This window comes from Nerophis lumbriciformis, linkage group LG05 (assembly GCF_033978685.3).
Source record: "Nerophis lumbriciformis linkage group LG05, RoL_Nlum_v2.1, whole genome shotgun sequence".
Taxonomy (NCBI): Eukaryota; Metazoa; Chordata; class Actinopteri; order Syngnathiformes; family Syngnathidae; genus Nerophis; species Nerophis lumbriciformis.
Genome location: NC_084552.2, coordinates 47,421,329 through 47,439,789, shown reverse-complemented (window position 1 = coordinate 47,439,789; position 18,461 = coordinate 47,421,329). Strand labels below are relative to the sequence as shown.

General features: G+C 38.0%; 1 protein-coding gene across 4 annotated transcripts in view; it reads right to left on the bottom strand.

The window, feature by feature from the left end:
- Positions 1-18,461, bottom strand: part of cacna1c (calcium channel, voltage-dependent, L type, alpha 1C subunit) — a 261,395-nt gene that overhangs the window by 47,504 nt on the left and 195,430 nt on the right. For 3 of the 4 annotated variants that reach the window (XM_061959444.2, XM_061959445.2, XM_061959446.2), the window contains 12 exons: positions 16,568-16,728; positions 16,428-16,501; positions 16,202-16,353; positions 13,767-13,968; positions 9,300-9,420; positions 5,785-5,899; positions 5,600-5,717; positions 5,461-5,530; positions 5,203-5,335; positions 3,012-3,141; positions 2,470-2,529; positions 2,261-2,367 (listed from right to left, as the gene is read on the bottom strand). In XM_061959444.2, coding sequence (XP_061815428.1) covers positions 2,261-2,367; positions 2,470-2,529; positions 3,012-3,141; positions 5,203-5,335; positions 5,461-5,530; positions 5,600-5,717; positions 5,785-5,899; positions 9,300-9,420; positions 13,767-13,968; positions 16,202-16,353; positions 16,428-16,501; positions 16,568-16,728 — 1,443 coding nt within the window. Of the gene's footprint in view, positions 1-1,883; positions 1,899-2,260; positions 2,368-2,469; positions 2,530-3,011; positions 3,142-5,202; positions 5,336-5,460; positions 5,531-5,599; positions 5,718-5,784; positions 5,900-9,299; positions 9,421-13,766; positions 13,969-16,201; positions 16,354-16,427; positions 16,502-16,567; positions 16,729-18,461 lie in introns of all 4 variants that reach the window. The other variant, XM_061959443.2, reaches the window with a different exon arrangement.

Genomic DNA, 18,461 nt, shown 5'->3' with positions numbered 1-18,461 from the left:
ACGCCCCCCTTTTTGCTCATTTGTTTTTCTACAAAAATGTTCACCAAAATGTTTCCCCGAACATCCGTTTGCCCACGTATCATTCTGTGCAATCAAACAAAGAATCTCACGCGTTGGTGACTTAGTGTCTTTGTTTTTTTACTGAGTAAGACTGCAAAATAATTCACAGTAGGACCAAAAAAAGTTGCGAGTGGCCGGGAGAGGCAGATTTCATAAAAAAAAGGCGAGAAACACACTAAGAAAGAAGTTGTAGTAAAATACAAAGTTGGCGTCTGTGGATCTTTCTGTTCCACTCATCGTTAACAAAAGACTTAAAAGTAACGTTATAAATGTTAATTTATACATTTTATTCATCATTTGTGTATTTCACATTGTTTTCTGCATGCAAAGCAATAATTATTGTCTATAACATGTGTTTTTTGATGGGTGGCTGGAAGAGATTAACTGGATTTACGTCATTTATTATGGCAAAAATGTTTCCAGTTTTCGTACAATTAGTTTTTTTTTGGACCACTGCAGCGACAGAATCAATGTTCTAACAGTGGTAAGGAGCAAAATGTTCAGTCATCATGAATAGTAGGGGTTTCTGAAGATAACTTTTTCAATTCTGATACAATACTGATATTGGAGCCGATACCAATATCGATCCGCTACGATATCAACAGGAATGATAGTATATACATTCATTACTTTTGTAGTGTGGAATGTTAGAAAAGGTTTGATCATAGGTTAGAAATTAGTTAAATAAAAAACAATAGTAGGTATGAAAAACACTAACCAATCTATTATTAACCATCTGGAATGGACTTACGTATGCTGTTTTTACTAATCCAAAAAGGTCTTCAAAAAACTATGCAATTTGATATTCTTATATGTATTCTATTGTTGCCACGTAATGACATCACGTGGCAACCCCTGAGGAAGGCAACAGTTATAGCCGAAACCGTCAGGTACGGAAGTCAACACACAGGTCTGGCTATAAGAATAACACATTGCGTGCTGTTTTTACGTTGAAGTGGAGTGGTCATTTGTTTTGGTGACACCTACTAGTCACAATTATTCATGAAGTTAAGCTCACGATGGAGAACATTGAATGATGCAGACACGTTTGTTACTGTATACTTTGTAATACGCTTCTGCCTTGAAGAACGTATGCATGTGTAAGTAGTATGCAACTATAATTGTTTGATACTTGTTTACATTGACAAATGTGCTGTTTTACACTGCAATATTGTTCAACGTAGGACACTTATTACACTATTGTGTACTTAACTGTAGCCACATGTTTAGCTTTTGTAAATGACTTGACCAAAATAGAATAATAGACCAACCTTGTGTGCTTATTGGAGGACATTTAGATGTTAATTGGCTGTCCAGCTTTGGTGCAGGACTGCTTGTATTGGACATTATAACACACATTTTACATGAATAAATATAATCCTTAGTTGTTTTTGTTTTTTTGCTGATATCGGACCAACATCAATATCAATATTGGATGGGGACACCCTTAATTAATATCGCTGAAGAGTTGATTGTAAATAACAGTGAGGCAAACTGAAAGGTGGGTGACTTTCACACAAACATTTTTAAAGCGCATGCAGAGGTATATAAAGCAAATACAAATCCATCTAGTGCCATCTTACAGAGCGAATATTAATAAATATATAATGCCTAAAGCTGTTACCAATTGATAATAGGAGACTCTGCAGTTAATTGGAGCATTTACCATATTTTTATCAATTCTGCAATTTATTTGTTAATGTGTTGTTGTTTTTTAAATGAAAGGCACTAAACTCTCCCAGACTATAGAAATAGCAAATAAGGGAGTGATATTTTGAGACAGTGTTCAAGGGGCATGTTAATAAGCACTAATGTGAACTTACGTCGAGAAGTCTAGTCTATTAAAGTGTTAGAGACAGAGAGCGCAGCATAGTACATTAAAAACATGAGAAATATCACAGCATTCCAATGAGTTATTAGCTGCAAGAAGCAGAGGACATCTTTGTTAAAAATAAACAGCACAAGCCAGAAGAAGCGTTCAGCAACTAAACATTATGCTACTCATCCACTCTGCACGTGGATTTGTGCGTCCTTTTGGAGCCAACTAACGGCCCGTGAAGGCAAAGACACTCTGAGGACTCGGTGGCGGCGTTTAAAAGCAAAGGGATGATAGTCGCTTAAGGTGTCAGGTGAGTCGTTTTAATGTGATTAAAAACAACAACTGGTCACCGTAAAATAAAAAAAAGACGATAAGACTTACTGTATCCCTGAGGAGATGAGGGACACGCTGACGACCACCAAATCCAGGATGTTAAAGTAGTTCCTGCAGAAGGAGCCTTTGTGGAGGAAGGCTCCATAGGCGGTCATCTACAGAGGGTAAGAGGTCATGAACACTTCAGATTAATCCTTTGACTAATACGATAACTCAGCAGCTTTGCAGCCAGGCATTGGAAATCAACATCTAAACACCTTGAGAATGATCTCTATGGTGAAGAGTCCAGTGAATACGTGGTCTGCCCAGCCCAGAATCTGCAACAACCAAGAAAGTCGTTGTTTTTGGAAAAAAAAACAACTTTTAAATATTTGTAAGAATAAAGCTTGAACTCTTTGTCAACTCTTACACGGTCTAGAAATAACCACATAGGGATAATGAATTCAGAAATGGAGCCAAAACTAAAAAAAAGATGCATTATTGCATTAAAGCTCATGCAGGAGCCAAGGAAATACAATAAAAATGATCTTTATGAGCCCCCAGGAGGTGCTTGTGAAGGCCTTTACATTAAATGACCAGCTAACATACCGGTACTAACATGATGCTTTGCTTATTTACAACACGCTCCTTGAGCAGCGCTAAAAAGGAAATAGTGCCAATAAAGCTTGACAAGCCTTTTATCCAGTTGTAACGTACTCACAAATAATTAAATATAATAGAACAGTCACAATAAACCTCTTCCTCCTCCTCCTTTTCTTTGCTTTAGCACACGATGCGAGCACATGTTGACTTTATGAACCTGGTTTCTGAAGGAGTCAATTTTGACCGGGTCCTCTGCCGCCAGACTGATGCTGCTGAGCAGGATGAAGAAGAGGATGAGGTTTGTGAAGATGTTGTGGTTGACGATTTTATGGCAGAGAACCCTGAACCTGAAAGGAAAGAACAGCAGGACATTTACTCAATAGTTACACAATTAACAATGTTCTAACAGTATTAGGTGTGCCTCCAGGATTTCCCTGGTTTTTTTGTGATTGTTTCAGACTAAAATGCCTGAATTTGCAGCAGCATTTTCTGAAAGTTGCAGAAAAAAATTGCAAAATTTTTGGGTCTTATTTTTTCTTTAACACTGAATCAACTTTTCTTCCTATGTTTTAAGTCAAGGGTGCCTATACTTTTTTTAGCAGGTGAGCTATCGTGCAAAAGTCCATTCATTTTAGCAATTTGACTTCAAATGTGAATCTAATATGTTATATAAACCCAACCATGTGAAGTGAGTTATGTTAAGCCTTTATTTTTTATATTTTTGATGATCATGGCTTACAGTCTTTAAAAAAAAAAAAAAATTCTGAAATGCTCAATTTCGAGGTTTACAAAAGCTGTAAGCCATAATTATCAACATTATATATAAAAAAGGCTTGAAATATCTTAAGTTGCATGTTATGGGCCAATGTTATATAGTAGTTTCACCTTGTAAATCTACTGTAATTGCTGGAATAAACGAACCTTTGCACAATGTTTTCATTTTTTGAGTGTATATATTTATATATATAGATATATATACACATACATATAGACACAAATATATACATATATGTATATATATACACACACACATATACTGTATATACATATATAAATATTAGGGGTGTAACGGTACACAAAAATTTCTGTTCGGTACGTACCTCGGTTTAGAGGTCACCGTTCGGTTCATTACCGTTTGGTATTTTTGGGGTTATTTATTTACCAAATTTACAAAATCTTCCACCAGAAATATTTTTCTTAGTGGAATATTTGATGTGAAGTAATCGGAACCTTGGATAGGTCAATAATTCATAATAACATTGATTTTGATTCAATATTATGTTTTGAGCAATGACAGTTTGAAAGAAAAAAAAAAAAACAGCTTTGTTTTATTAGTCAACATTGCAGCTTTTTCTAAATTACATTTAACCTTTAAGCTTTTTTATTTCACTTTTGTTATATTTTTGTTTATTTTAATAGTATTTTTAGAATGTGCCGTGGGCCTTTAAAACATTAGCTCTGGGCCGCAAATGGCCTCCGGGTCACACCTTTGACACCCCTGCTATAGATAATAAAAAATTAAATCTGATCAATCTATGGATAAAAAGCAGAGCCTGGTGACGCGGGCGCGTTTATCATAACTCTCTCGCTCTCTCTGTGTCTGCCCCTCCCTCACGAATGTTGCTGCGCGCACAATTTGTTTTGTTTTTAACCCTTTCTTAATCCTGAACGTACATTGAAAATACACGCAACCCTAACTCAAAATGCCGGACATTTGAGGCATTTAAGAAACTCCGCCCTGACAGCTCCGCAAAAGAGGACGTGTCCGGTGAAAAGAGGACGTATGGTCAGTCTATCGTAGCCCGTTAGCTGCTAGCATGCCGTGTTTTGTGCCTCGGTGTGCATTGTTTACACAACGTGCGTTACGCTACTTAATATGTCCGTGTGGAAATTCGTTCGGTACACCTCCTAACCGAACCGAAACCCCCGTACTGAAACGGTTCAATACAAATACACGTACCGTTACACCCCTAATAAATATACATATACCTGTATGTATATATATGAATATACTGTATATGTATATACCTGTATGTACATACATACATACATATATATATATATATATATATATATATATATATATATATATATATATATATATATATATATATATATATATGTACACACACACACACACACACACACACACACACACACACACACACACACACACACACACACACACACACACACACACACACACACACACCTATACTGTATATACAGATAAATAGATACATAGGCAGAGGTAAAAATTGTAGATGGATGTGGACAAACAGCTCATTCGCATCAAAGCTGAAGACACAAAACAGTGTTGTAAGTCAGCATCAAGGCCGGACTTTAGGCAACACACTTCCACACACACCTCTTATTGAAAATGGTTGTTTGACATGTCAAAGTCTTACTTGTTGGTGTGACTGAAGATGAAGAAGGCGCGAGCTTCAGGCATGGGGATAGCTTTCTCTTTAAGCTGGATGTCAGAGAGGGGTCGTGGTCTGGGACCCACTGGCATCTCTGGCTCTTCATCGTCATCATCACCTAAAGAAGAGCAGAAAAGTCAGACTCGTTCTATAAAAGCATGCGTGTGTGCGTGTGTATGTGTGTGTATGTGTGTGTGTGTGTGTGTGTGTGTGTGTGTGTGTGTGTGTGTGCATGTGTGTTACCTATGTAATCATTAGCAGGATATGGATTCTTCTCCTCACTTTCATCTCCACAGTAATCATCCATGTTGATCTGCAGTGAAAGATCATTCATGTTTAGTCACATGACTTCCACCACGTTTTTTGCCTTCAGATGGTCTACCTTGGTAGCGATGTTGGTCTCGCCATCGGACGTGATGGACTTCAGCTCGATCTTCTCACGCTTCTTCTGCTCCAGCGGAGGCTTCTCGTTGTTGTGGCGCTTGTCTGGAGTACCCAGCCTGGAGAAAAACCCTTTCAGTGTTTTTTCTTTCACTTTCTGCTGAGGATTAACACCATCCTCCTTACCTGGCCAGCTTCTTCCTCTCCTTCTCCTCCTCTTCCTCTTTCTGGGCAGAAGTAAGACTCTCCGCGTCGGCCAGATTGTCCACAGCGATGGCCAAGAAGACATTGAGTAGGATATCTGGTTGTGAGGCGATGTTCAGGATGAAATATAGATATGCAGACACCAGGACGTGTAGTGAAGCCTGCTTTGTTACAATGTGTTGGGCTCGTCCAGCAAGGGGAGACAGTACAACATGTATGTCAAAAGCTAGTGTCAAAAGCGACAAGTGAGGGAAATGATTGATTGTTCTCAAGTTTGTTAGTCATAAATACAAATAATATGAAGCAAATAATCCATAACTCATTGACCACGTGTGTAATTATTATCTAACGTTGAGGGTAACTAATTTATATTACGTGTATGCTAGCATGTCCTCCAAAGCATTCAGGCCCAACCTATTACGAGCGCCATAAAGGTGATATACACCAGAGGTCTTCAACATTTTCCAAGCCAGTGACCCCCAAACTGCTAAGGAGAGATGGAGCGGAGACCCCCAACTTATGTATCCTGTTTAAATTAAACTGGTCCTAAAGATACCTTGCTATTGTGCAATACTAAGATGTTCAGTTCTGTTCAGTTTAGTTTATTTTGAACATGCATATGATACAATGTAATGCATCACATATTTCCAGTTGTTTCATGTCCGAAAAGGAGTAGAAAAAAGCAGAGCTTATTTAATCATACCCCTTTTCATATCATAGCAATTTTATCCCATTTCCTTGTTATCTGTTTATAACAGAACAGTGAATAAAAAAATAAATAAATATACCATATGTAAGTAAACAAATATTAAATACATAAATAATCATTATCAATTTTTTTTTTTAAAGGTTCAAATTGTTTATCAAACTTGTTCTTCTCTGTAGTTTGTGAACACTTGTAGTTTGAGCAGTCTCTTCAACTGAATCATATTGGTGCTTTGTTTGATTTCCTTGTGTAATCCATTTCATAATTGAATTCCACATACAGATATGCTAAATGTCTTAAGTGTTGTACGTGAATACAAATTTTTAATGTTAGATTTTCCTCTGAGGTTATATTTCTCTTTTGTTGAGAAGAATTGTTGTACATTCTTAGCTAGCAGGTTGTAGTATTATTTGTACATCATTTTAGCTGTTTGCAAATGCACCAAGTCATTGAATTTCAATATGTTTGATTCAATAAATAAAGGGTTTGTGTGTTCTCTATATCCAACATTATGTATTTCTCTAACTGACCTTTTTTGTAACACCATTAGTGAATGAAGCGCACACTTGTAGTTATTTCTCCATATTTCTACACAATAACTCAGTTATGGTAACTCAGCACAGCTCCCTCCCCCCATTCTCAGCACATTCTACAGAGGCACTATAGAGAGCCTGCTGACCAACAGCATCTCTGTCTGGACTGGAGCCTGCAATGGACTCCTTTTCCTCCTATCCAGGAGATCGCAAAAAGCCGCTGCCTGACCAGGGCTCAGAAAATCTGCAAAGACTCCTCCCACCCCCACCAAGGACTGTTTTCACTGCTGGACTCTAGAAAGAGGTTCCGCAGCCTCCGAAGCAGAACCTCCGGTTTCTGTAACAGCTTCTTCCCTCAGGCCGTAAGACTCTTGAACGCATCATAATTAAATTATCCCCTCAACTCCCCGCAAAATGGATTGACTCGCTGGAATAAAAAAGACAATATAACATACATCCATAAACGTGGACGCATGTGAAAAAGTGCAATATATTTATCTGTACAGTAATCTATTTATTTATTTATATATATTTTTTTATTTTATATACATATTTATATATTATTTATATATATTTTTTTATTTATATATGCACCTTATTGCTTTTTTATCCTGCACTACCATGAGCTTATGTAACGAAATTTCGTTCTTATCTGTGCTGTAAAGTTCAAATTTGAATGACAATAAAAAGGAAGTCTAAGTCTAACTAGCGAGCTGTAGAGAATATGGCGTAAATCCAAAAATGTGTTTTCTTTTATCCTTTCAATGTCTACTCCGTTTATTTGTATTTGTGTTTGACTTTCTCTTGTACTGTTACCGAATAGCATTCTTCTAGTTTCACTGACATTCAAAGATAGTGTGATTTTGTCAAACCATCTTTTTAATTTGTTAATTTCTTCTGTTTTTATTTGTATTAGCTTTTGTGTTCTCTCCTGAACAAAACACAGTTGTATCATCTGCAAATAATACTAACTTTAGTCCTTTGTAACTTTACAAATGTCGTTTATATAAGGATTGAACAATTTTGATCCAAGTATTGATCCTTGACGTACAACACAAGATATTTTCAGCTCTGTAGACGTTTGTTCGCCTATCTTCACGTATTGTTTCCTATTGGTTAAGTAGCTTCTTACCCAGTTCAAGACCAACCCTCTGATGCCATACCGTTCTAATTTGTTTATTTAGATATTATGATTGGTTGTATCAAATGCTTTTGTTAAGTACATAAATACTGCAGCAGCACATTTTTTGCCATCTATTGCATTGGTAATCTCTTCCGTTATTTCGATTAATGTCATTGATGTAGAAATGTTGGCTCTGTACCAGTATTGGTTGTCGGTGAGTGTTTCATTTTTATTCATGAATTTTTCCAATCTGTTGTTAAACAATTTTTCAATCATTTTAGAAAGTTGTGGAAGTAAAGAAACAGGTCTGTAGTTTGTAAACTGGTGTAAGAAAACACATATACTGTATATCCAAAACATACAATATAGTGCTGCTAATAGGTAGCTGGCAACAGGCGTGCTAGTTGTCAATTGGAAAATAGAGCGCTAATCGCTAACTGGCAACTAGGACTACGTTTACACTGCAGGCCAAAGTGGACCAAATCAGATTTTGAGCAGCTGACTGTTTAGATTACAAGTAACATGTGTTACTTATCAGACTCCAGTATAAATGTGCACAAGCCCCAATGTGGCCTTGACTTGAATGCACAGTTTGAAAAAGTGAAAGTTGCAGTCCCTATTCAAAAGATCAGATTCCAAACGGATTCGTACTACCTCCTGATTTGACCCAAATCTGATGAGAAAGATCTGATTTGAAGAACTTTGGAGCATTTAGACTGGCAACAAAATATCCGATCTGTCACTTAAGGGCATAAAAAAAAATCTGATTTGGTGTGCAGTATAAACGGAGCCTAGCGCGATAGTCGCCAATTTGCAACCAGAGTGCTAATTACTAGCTGGGAACTACAGCGCTAAGCACCACCTAGTAACTAGTGCGCTCATCACTAGCATTTTTAAATGCTAACATGAAAATAATAACATCATTATTCATACTTTTTTTTTTTTTTTAAACCTGCAACATGCAGTGAGTAGGGTGACCATGCCACTGCCATTTCTAAACTATTTAAAGACATAAATTTGAAATATTTTGAAAGAAATTGCAGGGGAAATATAAAAACATATATTTAACAGACCATCTGTGAAAGACCACTGATGTACATAAATTCCACACAGTTTCATTTTGTTGTCAGGATACAGTTTCCACAGATGAAGAGGATGATGAAGTAGATGCAGACCAGCATGCCCGGGAAGGACGGTCCACCGTACGCCATGATGCCGTCATACATCACAGAGTTCCAGTCCTCGCCAGTCAAGATCTAACATCACGGATTAAAGTGTTTGAATTGCAGTCACAAGCAAATGAAAATATGGATGGGTACCAAATTCTGTACTTTTATAGGAAAATGTTATTCGCTAACACACCTGATCTTTTGTCCTTGCCTGAGCAAACACTGGAGAGTTTTGTCCTGGTTGATGCAAGGACACTTGGTCGAGTTTTTTCCCAAGTAAACCCAACAACATGCCTTTTAGATTCAATTCCTGTATCACTTTTTAAATCATGTTATGGTTCATGGTTTAAGTAATGGATTCTTTGAGGAAAAGCTTTTAACTATTATGACAGACAGGGGTCTTCCCTACCACTTTTAAAGTGGCGGTGGTGAGGCCCCTTCTAAAGAAGAGCTGTTTAGACCCAAACATTTTTAATAACTACCGACCTGTAACCAACTTACAGTTCTTAAGTAAAATTTTAGAAAACAGTTTTTTAACCGGTTTTAGAATGAACCAAAGTACAGAGACAGCACTTTTAAAGATTTTTTTATGACATCAGTTGGAATTTAGATAATAAGAAGCTCACAGTGTCCGTTCTGCTGGATCTAAGCGCCGCTTTTGACACAGTAAACCATCACATTTTATTAAATCGACTTAGACACCTGATGGGCATATTTGACGGTACTGTTTTTAACTGGTTTCACTCTTACATCACACACAGATGTGTTTATGAAAGCATGGATGCATGTTCCTCAGAAATCCATGAAATAAGATGTGGGGGTTCCTCGAGGCTCAATTTTAGGTCCCATTCTTTTTAATCTCTACATGCCTCGGGGACGCCATTAGGAGACACTGCATCAATTTCCACAGTTACACTGATGACATTGCCGTGTCTCCTGATGACATAGGACCAATAGATACCCCTTTTAACTGCATTTTAGATACCAAGTTATGGATGGCATTGAATTTCTTACAGCTCAACCAGGACAAAACAAAGGTTTTAGTTATAGGCCCTGAAGGCCACAGGGAGAAACCTTTACCAAAATTACAAGATTTTAAACCAACAGAATCTATAAAAAATGTGGGCGTGATTTTTGACCCCTATCTGACTTTTTTATTCATCATATAAAAATATTGCAAAAATAGGTTTTTATCATCTTAAGAACATAGCCAGAGTCCGCCTGTTTCTCTCCCAGGCCAACATGGTAGTGCTAAAGCATGCTTTTATTTTATGTCATTTAGACTACTGTGATGCCCTGCTCTCTGGCCTTCCCAAAAATAATACCAGAACTACAGAAATATCACAAAACTCAGCTGCACGTGTGCTGACGAGGACCAGAGGGTGGGAGCTCATTACACCAGTTTTAAAGTCGCTGCATTGGCTCCCGTCCACTTCAGGGTCGATTCTAAAGTTTTATTATTCGTTTTCAAATGTCTTAATGGCCTTTCACTTTCTCATCTATCTGACCTACCTTTACCGTATGAACCCTCGCGGATCCTGAGGTCCTCTCGCACTGGCGTTTTATCTTTACCAAACACCAGAACAAAGACCCACAATTTGACCAATACGACCCCCACCTGTGGAGCAGCCTGCCACAGAGCCTTACGACTACATAGACCTCTGAAACTAAACAAAAAAAAGGCTAAAGACTCAACTCTTTAATCAGGTGTTTTACTGATCATGCTAAACTCCTATATTTATTGTATTGTTTTCTATCTTAATTAATAATATTACTACTATTATACTCTCAATTTTACGTTTTTTTTACTTTTTAATGTATTATTAATATTTCATTTTTATATATTTCTTATTGTCGGTTTTATATTATTTATTTATGGTGTTAATTCTAGTTATTCTCCAGTGTGGGCGCCTTAAGAGTGGCGTTTTTTCTCAAATCCTCAGTGCCATGCCATGCTTTGTTTTGTTATTGTCAATAGGGCTGTGTGTGTGTTGTCTTCTCTTCTTTCCTTTTTTTGTCCAGCACTTTGTTTTTGCCACTTGCCTGTGTATGAAAAGAGCTAAATAAATGAAGTTTGATTTAATTTGATTTAACTTTATATGTCATGCCTCTTTTAGCTCAATGTCTACAGTGAACCTTAGCCAGTAGGGACAAAGTATTCTATTGTTGTAAACGACCCGGAAACATCAACGACGGCACATTTTGTTGCATACGCTTGCAAAATACAAGGTACTGTTGGAAAAAGGACACCGGATATAATGTTTCATAGGTAAGGGACAAGCGGTAGAAAATGGATGGATGGATGGAGGTAAGACTTTTATTTTTATTTTTTAGAAACAAAATGTATTAATAGATGTTTTTTTTTGTTGACAATAAAGTGAACCACATGAACCTTGATTGTAAAATAAGCAATTTATAATTTATTTTGAATGCATAACTTACTTTGTTGCATTGTCCTAAATGGGAAAGTGGCCCCCACTCCCTAATAAGATGACCACCACATATGCACATCGCTTACACTGGCTGCTACAGTGCGCTGACATACCAACTTATCTTAAGAGTCTCAAAAACTTGGCAGGTAAACAAGTGCTCAAGAACTTAGAGCAGACTTAGTTGGACTGTCTCAAGGTAATGTTCACACAGCTCAAATCCTTTAAATCTGATCACTCTGCAGTCCCAATAGGTGTTCCTCAAGGATCTGTCTTGGGGCCCCTTTTCTTAATCACTTACCTTCTCCCTCTTGGCCATATCTTCCGTAAATTTTACATTCACTTTCGCTGCTACGCTGATGACACCCAGCTCTATCTCTCTACCAAACCTAATGCAACACTTCCATCCCCCTCCCTAATCTCTTGCTTATGTGAAATAAAATCCTGGTTCACCTCAAACTTTCTCAAATTAAACATTGATAAAACGGAAGTTATTCTCATTGGTACAAAACCCACACTTTCCAAAGTCAACAGTTTCTCTCAAACTATTGTCAACTCCCTTGTGATCTCCTCGCCTCAGGTTAAGAGTCTGGGTGTCATCTTGGATAGCACACAGTCATTTCAATCTCACATCAATAACATCACTCGCACTGCTTATTGTCAACTCAGTAATATTAACCGGCTGCGCCCCTCTGTAATTGTTCATGCTGCATCCATTCCTGTTCACAGTCTTGTCACCTCCCGCATTGATTACTGTAACTCCCATCTCTTTGGCCTCCCTCAGAAGTCCCTCCACAAGCTCCAACTGGTCCATAAATCTGCTGCTCGGATCATAAACGAAACCCCCTTCTTCCATCACATCACACCCATTCTGCAAAAACTTCACTGGCTCCCGGTCAGGCAAAGAATCAATTACAAAATCCTTCTACTTACCTTCAAGGCCATCCACAATTTCACCCTTATTTCACTCCTTATTTGTCAGACCTTCTCCACATCATTACTCCAGCACGCTCCCTCAGATCCTCCTCTTCCATCCACCTTGCTGTGCCATCAACCCGCCTCGTCACCATGGGGAGCAGAGTTTTTAGTTACTCTGCTCCCAAACTCTGCAACTCTCTCCCACATGACGTCCGCAACATTGACTGTCTTCATACATATAAATCAAGACTCAAAACCCATCTATTTAAAATTGCTTACTCACTATAACTGCATCTACACTGTCCTCTATTTGTTTGTTACTTGTTGATTTTATCCTTTTATTTTATCATTATCTTTTAATTATTTAATCCGCACATGTTGATTTTATTCTTTGTTGTTTTTATAATAATTTTTTAAAATAATTTTTATCTGTATATTGTACAGTGTCTTTGGGTTTCTTGAAAGGCCCTTATGATTTAAATGTATTATCATTATTATTATCATTAATATTACAATTTTCCATGCCAACAAAGCAAGAGGAAGGCGCACAAAAGTACAGTAAGGCTCCACTTTTGAAAATGCGTGACATGCTAAGCTATAAGCTATTCCATATGCATATAGCAATTTTACACTGTGATTTTAACACCTCCAAATTTGGTCAACAAAACTACAACTAAGATGCACATTACAATCAAAAAGCGGGTGTGTACTTCAGTATAAACACTTTGTAGGACTCAACAAAGAAAAGACTGGCACATTCAACTTATGGCAAAGACTACTTCCAAACTACGGCAACGCACCTAGGACAAACTGAAATGAATGCCTTCTTGCAAAGAATACTCAGAAGTGTAAGAAAACTAAATATAACAATTGGACAGCAGAGTTATTATTATCAGCTCACTGTTAAATGCTACATAAAAAATTAGATTTTTATCATGAAACAATTAACATTTATTTACACATGAAAGTACCAGGAATTTGTACCACTGATTACCAGTATCGATTCCCAGGTACGGGGTATTGGTACCGTGCTGGTTGAAATGTGAAAGGTACCATCCCTTGATAGGGGTCTCAAAGGACGGTTACCTGGAAGACGGTGAGCAGCGACTGTGGAAAGTTGTCAAAGGTGCTGCGGCGCGTCTCCTCGAAGTTGAACTTGCCGCCAAAGAGCTGCATGCCCAGCAGGGAGAAGATGATGATGAAGAGGAAGAGCAGGAGCAGCAGAGAGGCGATGGAGCGCACCGAGTTGAGCAAGGAGGCCACCAGGTTAGAGAGAGAGTTCCAGTATCTGCGTGACACAAACAAATTACACAATTCTGTCTCACGAGAAGAAACTAAACGATACTGATGCATTATCAAACACAAGGAGTGATACTGTGTCCCTCAATGTCTCAATGTGTGTGTCACTTTAAGAAAAAAACATGTGACTGATACAGCTGCTGTATTGTCTGACTGTTCATCAGGAAACTTCTTTCGACTCACAAGTGACAGCTCGTATTGAAAGAAGTCGGAGGAATGGCGTGTCGTGTTTGACATCAATTTTCATCACCATCATTGATCTAAATGGAACTAAGAAGAACGAAAAGTACTGATGCGTGTCATCTTACAGCGCCTGAGGTAAAAGGTCTTCTTTTTCTGTTTACTATTTGACTCATTGACCAGAGTTACACATTTCATATACATTTCTGCAGATATATATATATATATATATATATATATATATATATATATATATATATATATATATATATATATATATATATATACATACATACATATACATATATATACATTTAAAAAAGTATTATAATTGCTAACGATTAATCTTATTTGGAGGTCAAATGTACTGACTTTAATATTTTTAAAACATCATAACACCAGTGTTGGGACTAACGCATTACAAAGTAACGCGTTACTGTAACGCCATAATTTTCAGCGGTAACTAGTAGTCTAACGCGTTATTTTTTATATTCAGTAACTCAGTTACCGTTACTACATGATGCGTTACTGCGTTATTTAACGTTATTTTTTATGAAGTATCGGCTAGAAACAGAAGATCTGAGTGTGTTCTATTGGAGAGTTGCAGTGTCGTCCTTCTGAATCTTCTTGTGTCACAACGGGGAGAAGAGAACAGGCGCGCTCTGTGTGTGTCTGGGTGTGGGAGGGGGGAGGGAGGAGGGGAGAGAGGAGGGGGGGGTGCGTGTCTGTGTTTACTAACAAGACATCATGGCGGAGCCGCAGTCGAGTTTCTTAACATGGAGATATTCTCACTACTAAAAGAACAATTTTGTTAAATGTAAGTTGTGTCTTGGATCAAAGATCCCATCGACTGCCCAAAACAGCAATTCAAATCTGCTGAAACAGCTCCAAAAGCAACATGCTTCGACGAAGCTAGTAAAGAGAGACACAGACTCCGATGCCACTTCACCACCACCTAAGGATTTAAATGGAGGGACTGCTAGCCAGGACAACGTTGATAGAGCCATTGCAGCGTACGTGCTAGTAGACATGCAGGCTATTTCTACAGTGGGTTTGAGGCAGCTAATTAGCATGATACCGGCGTCAAACAGCAAATGGCACGGAAAACATCTTCCACGTACCTGGACACAGTGGACAGTGAGGACATAAACATGGAAAGTAAGCTAAAGAAAACTCTCCAAACTCTGCCTCTGCTCATCATTCAGCACTGAAGGTACACACACTCTGTCAATTCTCGTATATACTTTTTCATTCTAGACTTCTAGAGTGTTTGATTATCACATCACTCTAAATGTATAGACTATAAAGCTCACAAACATAAAGAGGTATCCTAGTGGGCCAGGCCAATCTTTCCTTATCTCTAAACTAAAACTGGGGAAATGCGTAGAGTGTTCTGGGCTTCAGTACAGTGTTGATCTCCTGAAGACATGATTTTATTTCACAATTCCTTGAGAGAAAAAAACGCCTGGTTAGGCTTTGTGTATGTCATGTGTGCCTTCCTTGGGTGAAGCCAGGTTTACAGCTATGTTGTTATTATGCAGTTTGTTACTTATGTATGTTATGTTGCAGCTATTTAAAATAGTTTTGTCAATTTGTTCTGGCCTGAAATAAATTGGCCCTTTGAAACATACCTTAGTCTTTGTGTGTTGTATGTAGACCACATTGCAGAGTTCAGTGATGCAAATGCATGTCAAGTTGATCAACAGATTGTATTATTCTCCAGTGCAATAACAGTACTGAAATGAAGGCTAAAAAGGCATTAATGGGAGCTTTAAAAAAAAAAGAAGAAAAAAAGAAGTAACTAAATAGTTACTTTTCACAGTAACGCATTACTTTTTGGTGTAAGTAACTGAGTTAGTAACTGAGTTACTTTTGAAATAAAGTAACTAGTAACTGTAGCTAGTTACTGGTTTTCAGTAACTAACCCAACACTGCATAACACACTAACACATCATCAGTGCAGTGTCAATACAGCTAGTGAGTGTGCCCCACACTCAATGAGGCGTCATTTACCCATCACTACATGTCTGTCATTTTCAGACCTGGTTATTTTGAAGATTCGCAGCAACCGCACGCAACGCAGCACGGAGATGCCGAGAGGCGACATGATCTTGGTTTCCACCAGGATAGTCTCCAGGATGCCGCCGCACACCACGAAGCTGTCGAAGCGGTTGAAGAGCGACACAAAGTACGCCTGAGGGGGGGTAAAACAAACAATCCAATTTCCAAATTGTTCTCATTCATTAACTGCCAAATGTGAGCTCTTACCTGAAGACCCAGACTGTACATCTTCAACAGCATCTCGCCGGTGAAGAGTGCCAGCAACACCTTATTGGCAATGTCTGAGGAAACACAAGTTGGTAACAAAGAAATACATGAATGAAGGAATGTGTGTGCGTGTGGAGAACCTTGCACGTCTGTCAGCCACTGAGGCTGCTGGTGATGCTCCGAGGCGATGGTGAGCGTGTTGAGGAAAACCAGGAAGATGACCAGCCAGTAGAAAACCTGTGATTTGACCGCCGCCCGGCACTTGCGCCTGCACAGTCTGTTCCACCTGCGAAAGTAGCGACTAGACGGGGAAGGCACAGAAAAGAAAGAGGAAGTACCGTCAATGCGGTGGTTTTTATGCAGCAGTGCTGTGGAACAATCTTTTGAAACCAAATAACAACCAAAACAAATTTAAAGTAAAGGGTATGCCGTCAAAACAGTGCCAAAATCAAACAGTCAAGGAAACATGACAGTACCTTCCTATTGGTGGAAAAAAGTGTGTCTTCAATCAATCAAAGCATTAACATCTGTTTGGTTGCAGAGGGAGTGGTGGAAAGGTGAGCCAACAGTGCTATCAGGTGGCCAACTCATGCAAAAACGCACACATCATGGCTTTAAAACGCCAACACAAGCCTGACTTTTTCTCTGGGAGGACAAAAACTATTAAAAAAAAACAAAAAAACTCTTTGGGCCTGATCTACTAAGATTCTAACAGCAAGCACTTAACAGCGTGTATAAAATATACAATTGTGTGTACTATTAGTGGGTGTGTTGCGTGTGATCTACTAAAACTGTGTTTACAATGGATAACTGTTGCAGACGGTCTTATTTAAATGAGGATTTTGTGTGTACTATGCAGCTTTCACCATGGAGACACTCATGTTATCATACTTCCACCTTTGTTTCGAAAGACGCAGCAGACAAATATGTAATGTAGAGCTTTTTATGGCCATTTTAGAAGCCCTGCAGTGCATCTACAATGGAGACCAAGGGCAAGCGTCCCTTAGGAATATTAAAGACACTAAAAAAATGCATTTTGCAAGAAGCTTTTTTCACATATATAGAAAAACGAACGTCATTAAAAAAAGCCAGCAGACACCAAAACACATCAATTGAATTTGTTTTAATCAGCCCCTTAAGTCAACCAGCAGCTATAACATGTTATTGTTGAATACAGGCGTGAATATAGTCTGCATAATCGTGAAGACAGAAAAATTGTTTGCGTTCCTTATTCTGCTCACTTAAAAGACACAATCCTCTGCGCACGAGTTTAGTAGATCAGCTTTGTATGTGGTATTAGGTTTTTAGTACACGCACACTTTTAGTAGACAAAGCCCTTTACAGTATGTGTTGTGCACATATTTATAGGTAAAATGTAACTATTATCACAATAATTTCACTAAATTTATTTATGTTTAGCAAAATTTGGACAACACTTTTTTAATTATGCATTTTATTTACATTTTAAGCTATAAGAAGGGTTCATTACCCATTTTATGCCAAAAAAGCTAAATATTCATAAAAAAAGGAAACCAACTGAAGCAAGAAAAACTGTTTTTAAGGCACAATAGAACTAGAACTAGAAAAGCATCCTTGAAGTCTCTTGTCAGGCATCCACTGTCTTTAATTCTGTGAGTGAAGGCGGGGACGCTAGCATACACACACACAAGTTCAAAATGTGATCACTTGTTTGTTCAACCATTTATGACATGTCCTACAAGTTTTATAAAAACAAAACGGCCATAAAATTTTGAGCTAACTAACTAACTAAACCCAGCAAATAACCAAAACTAAAACATTGATTTGACAATAAGTTTATGATTGTCCTTGTCGCAGTGAAATAACTAACTTATAACAGTCGCCATATGAAGGAGCATTATTATTATTGTATTTTCTTGCCATCCATTATTTGTGATTGACCTTCTTCCCCCGGCTTCGAGGCTTTATTTCTAGATAGAATACAAATGTATTTTTTTCCTCCTTTCTTGTGAGTTATGATGTGCACAGTGAACGTTACACAAGACTCACACAAAT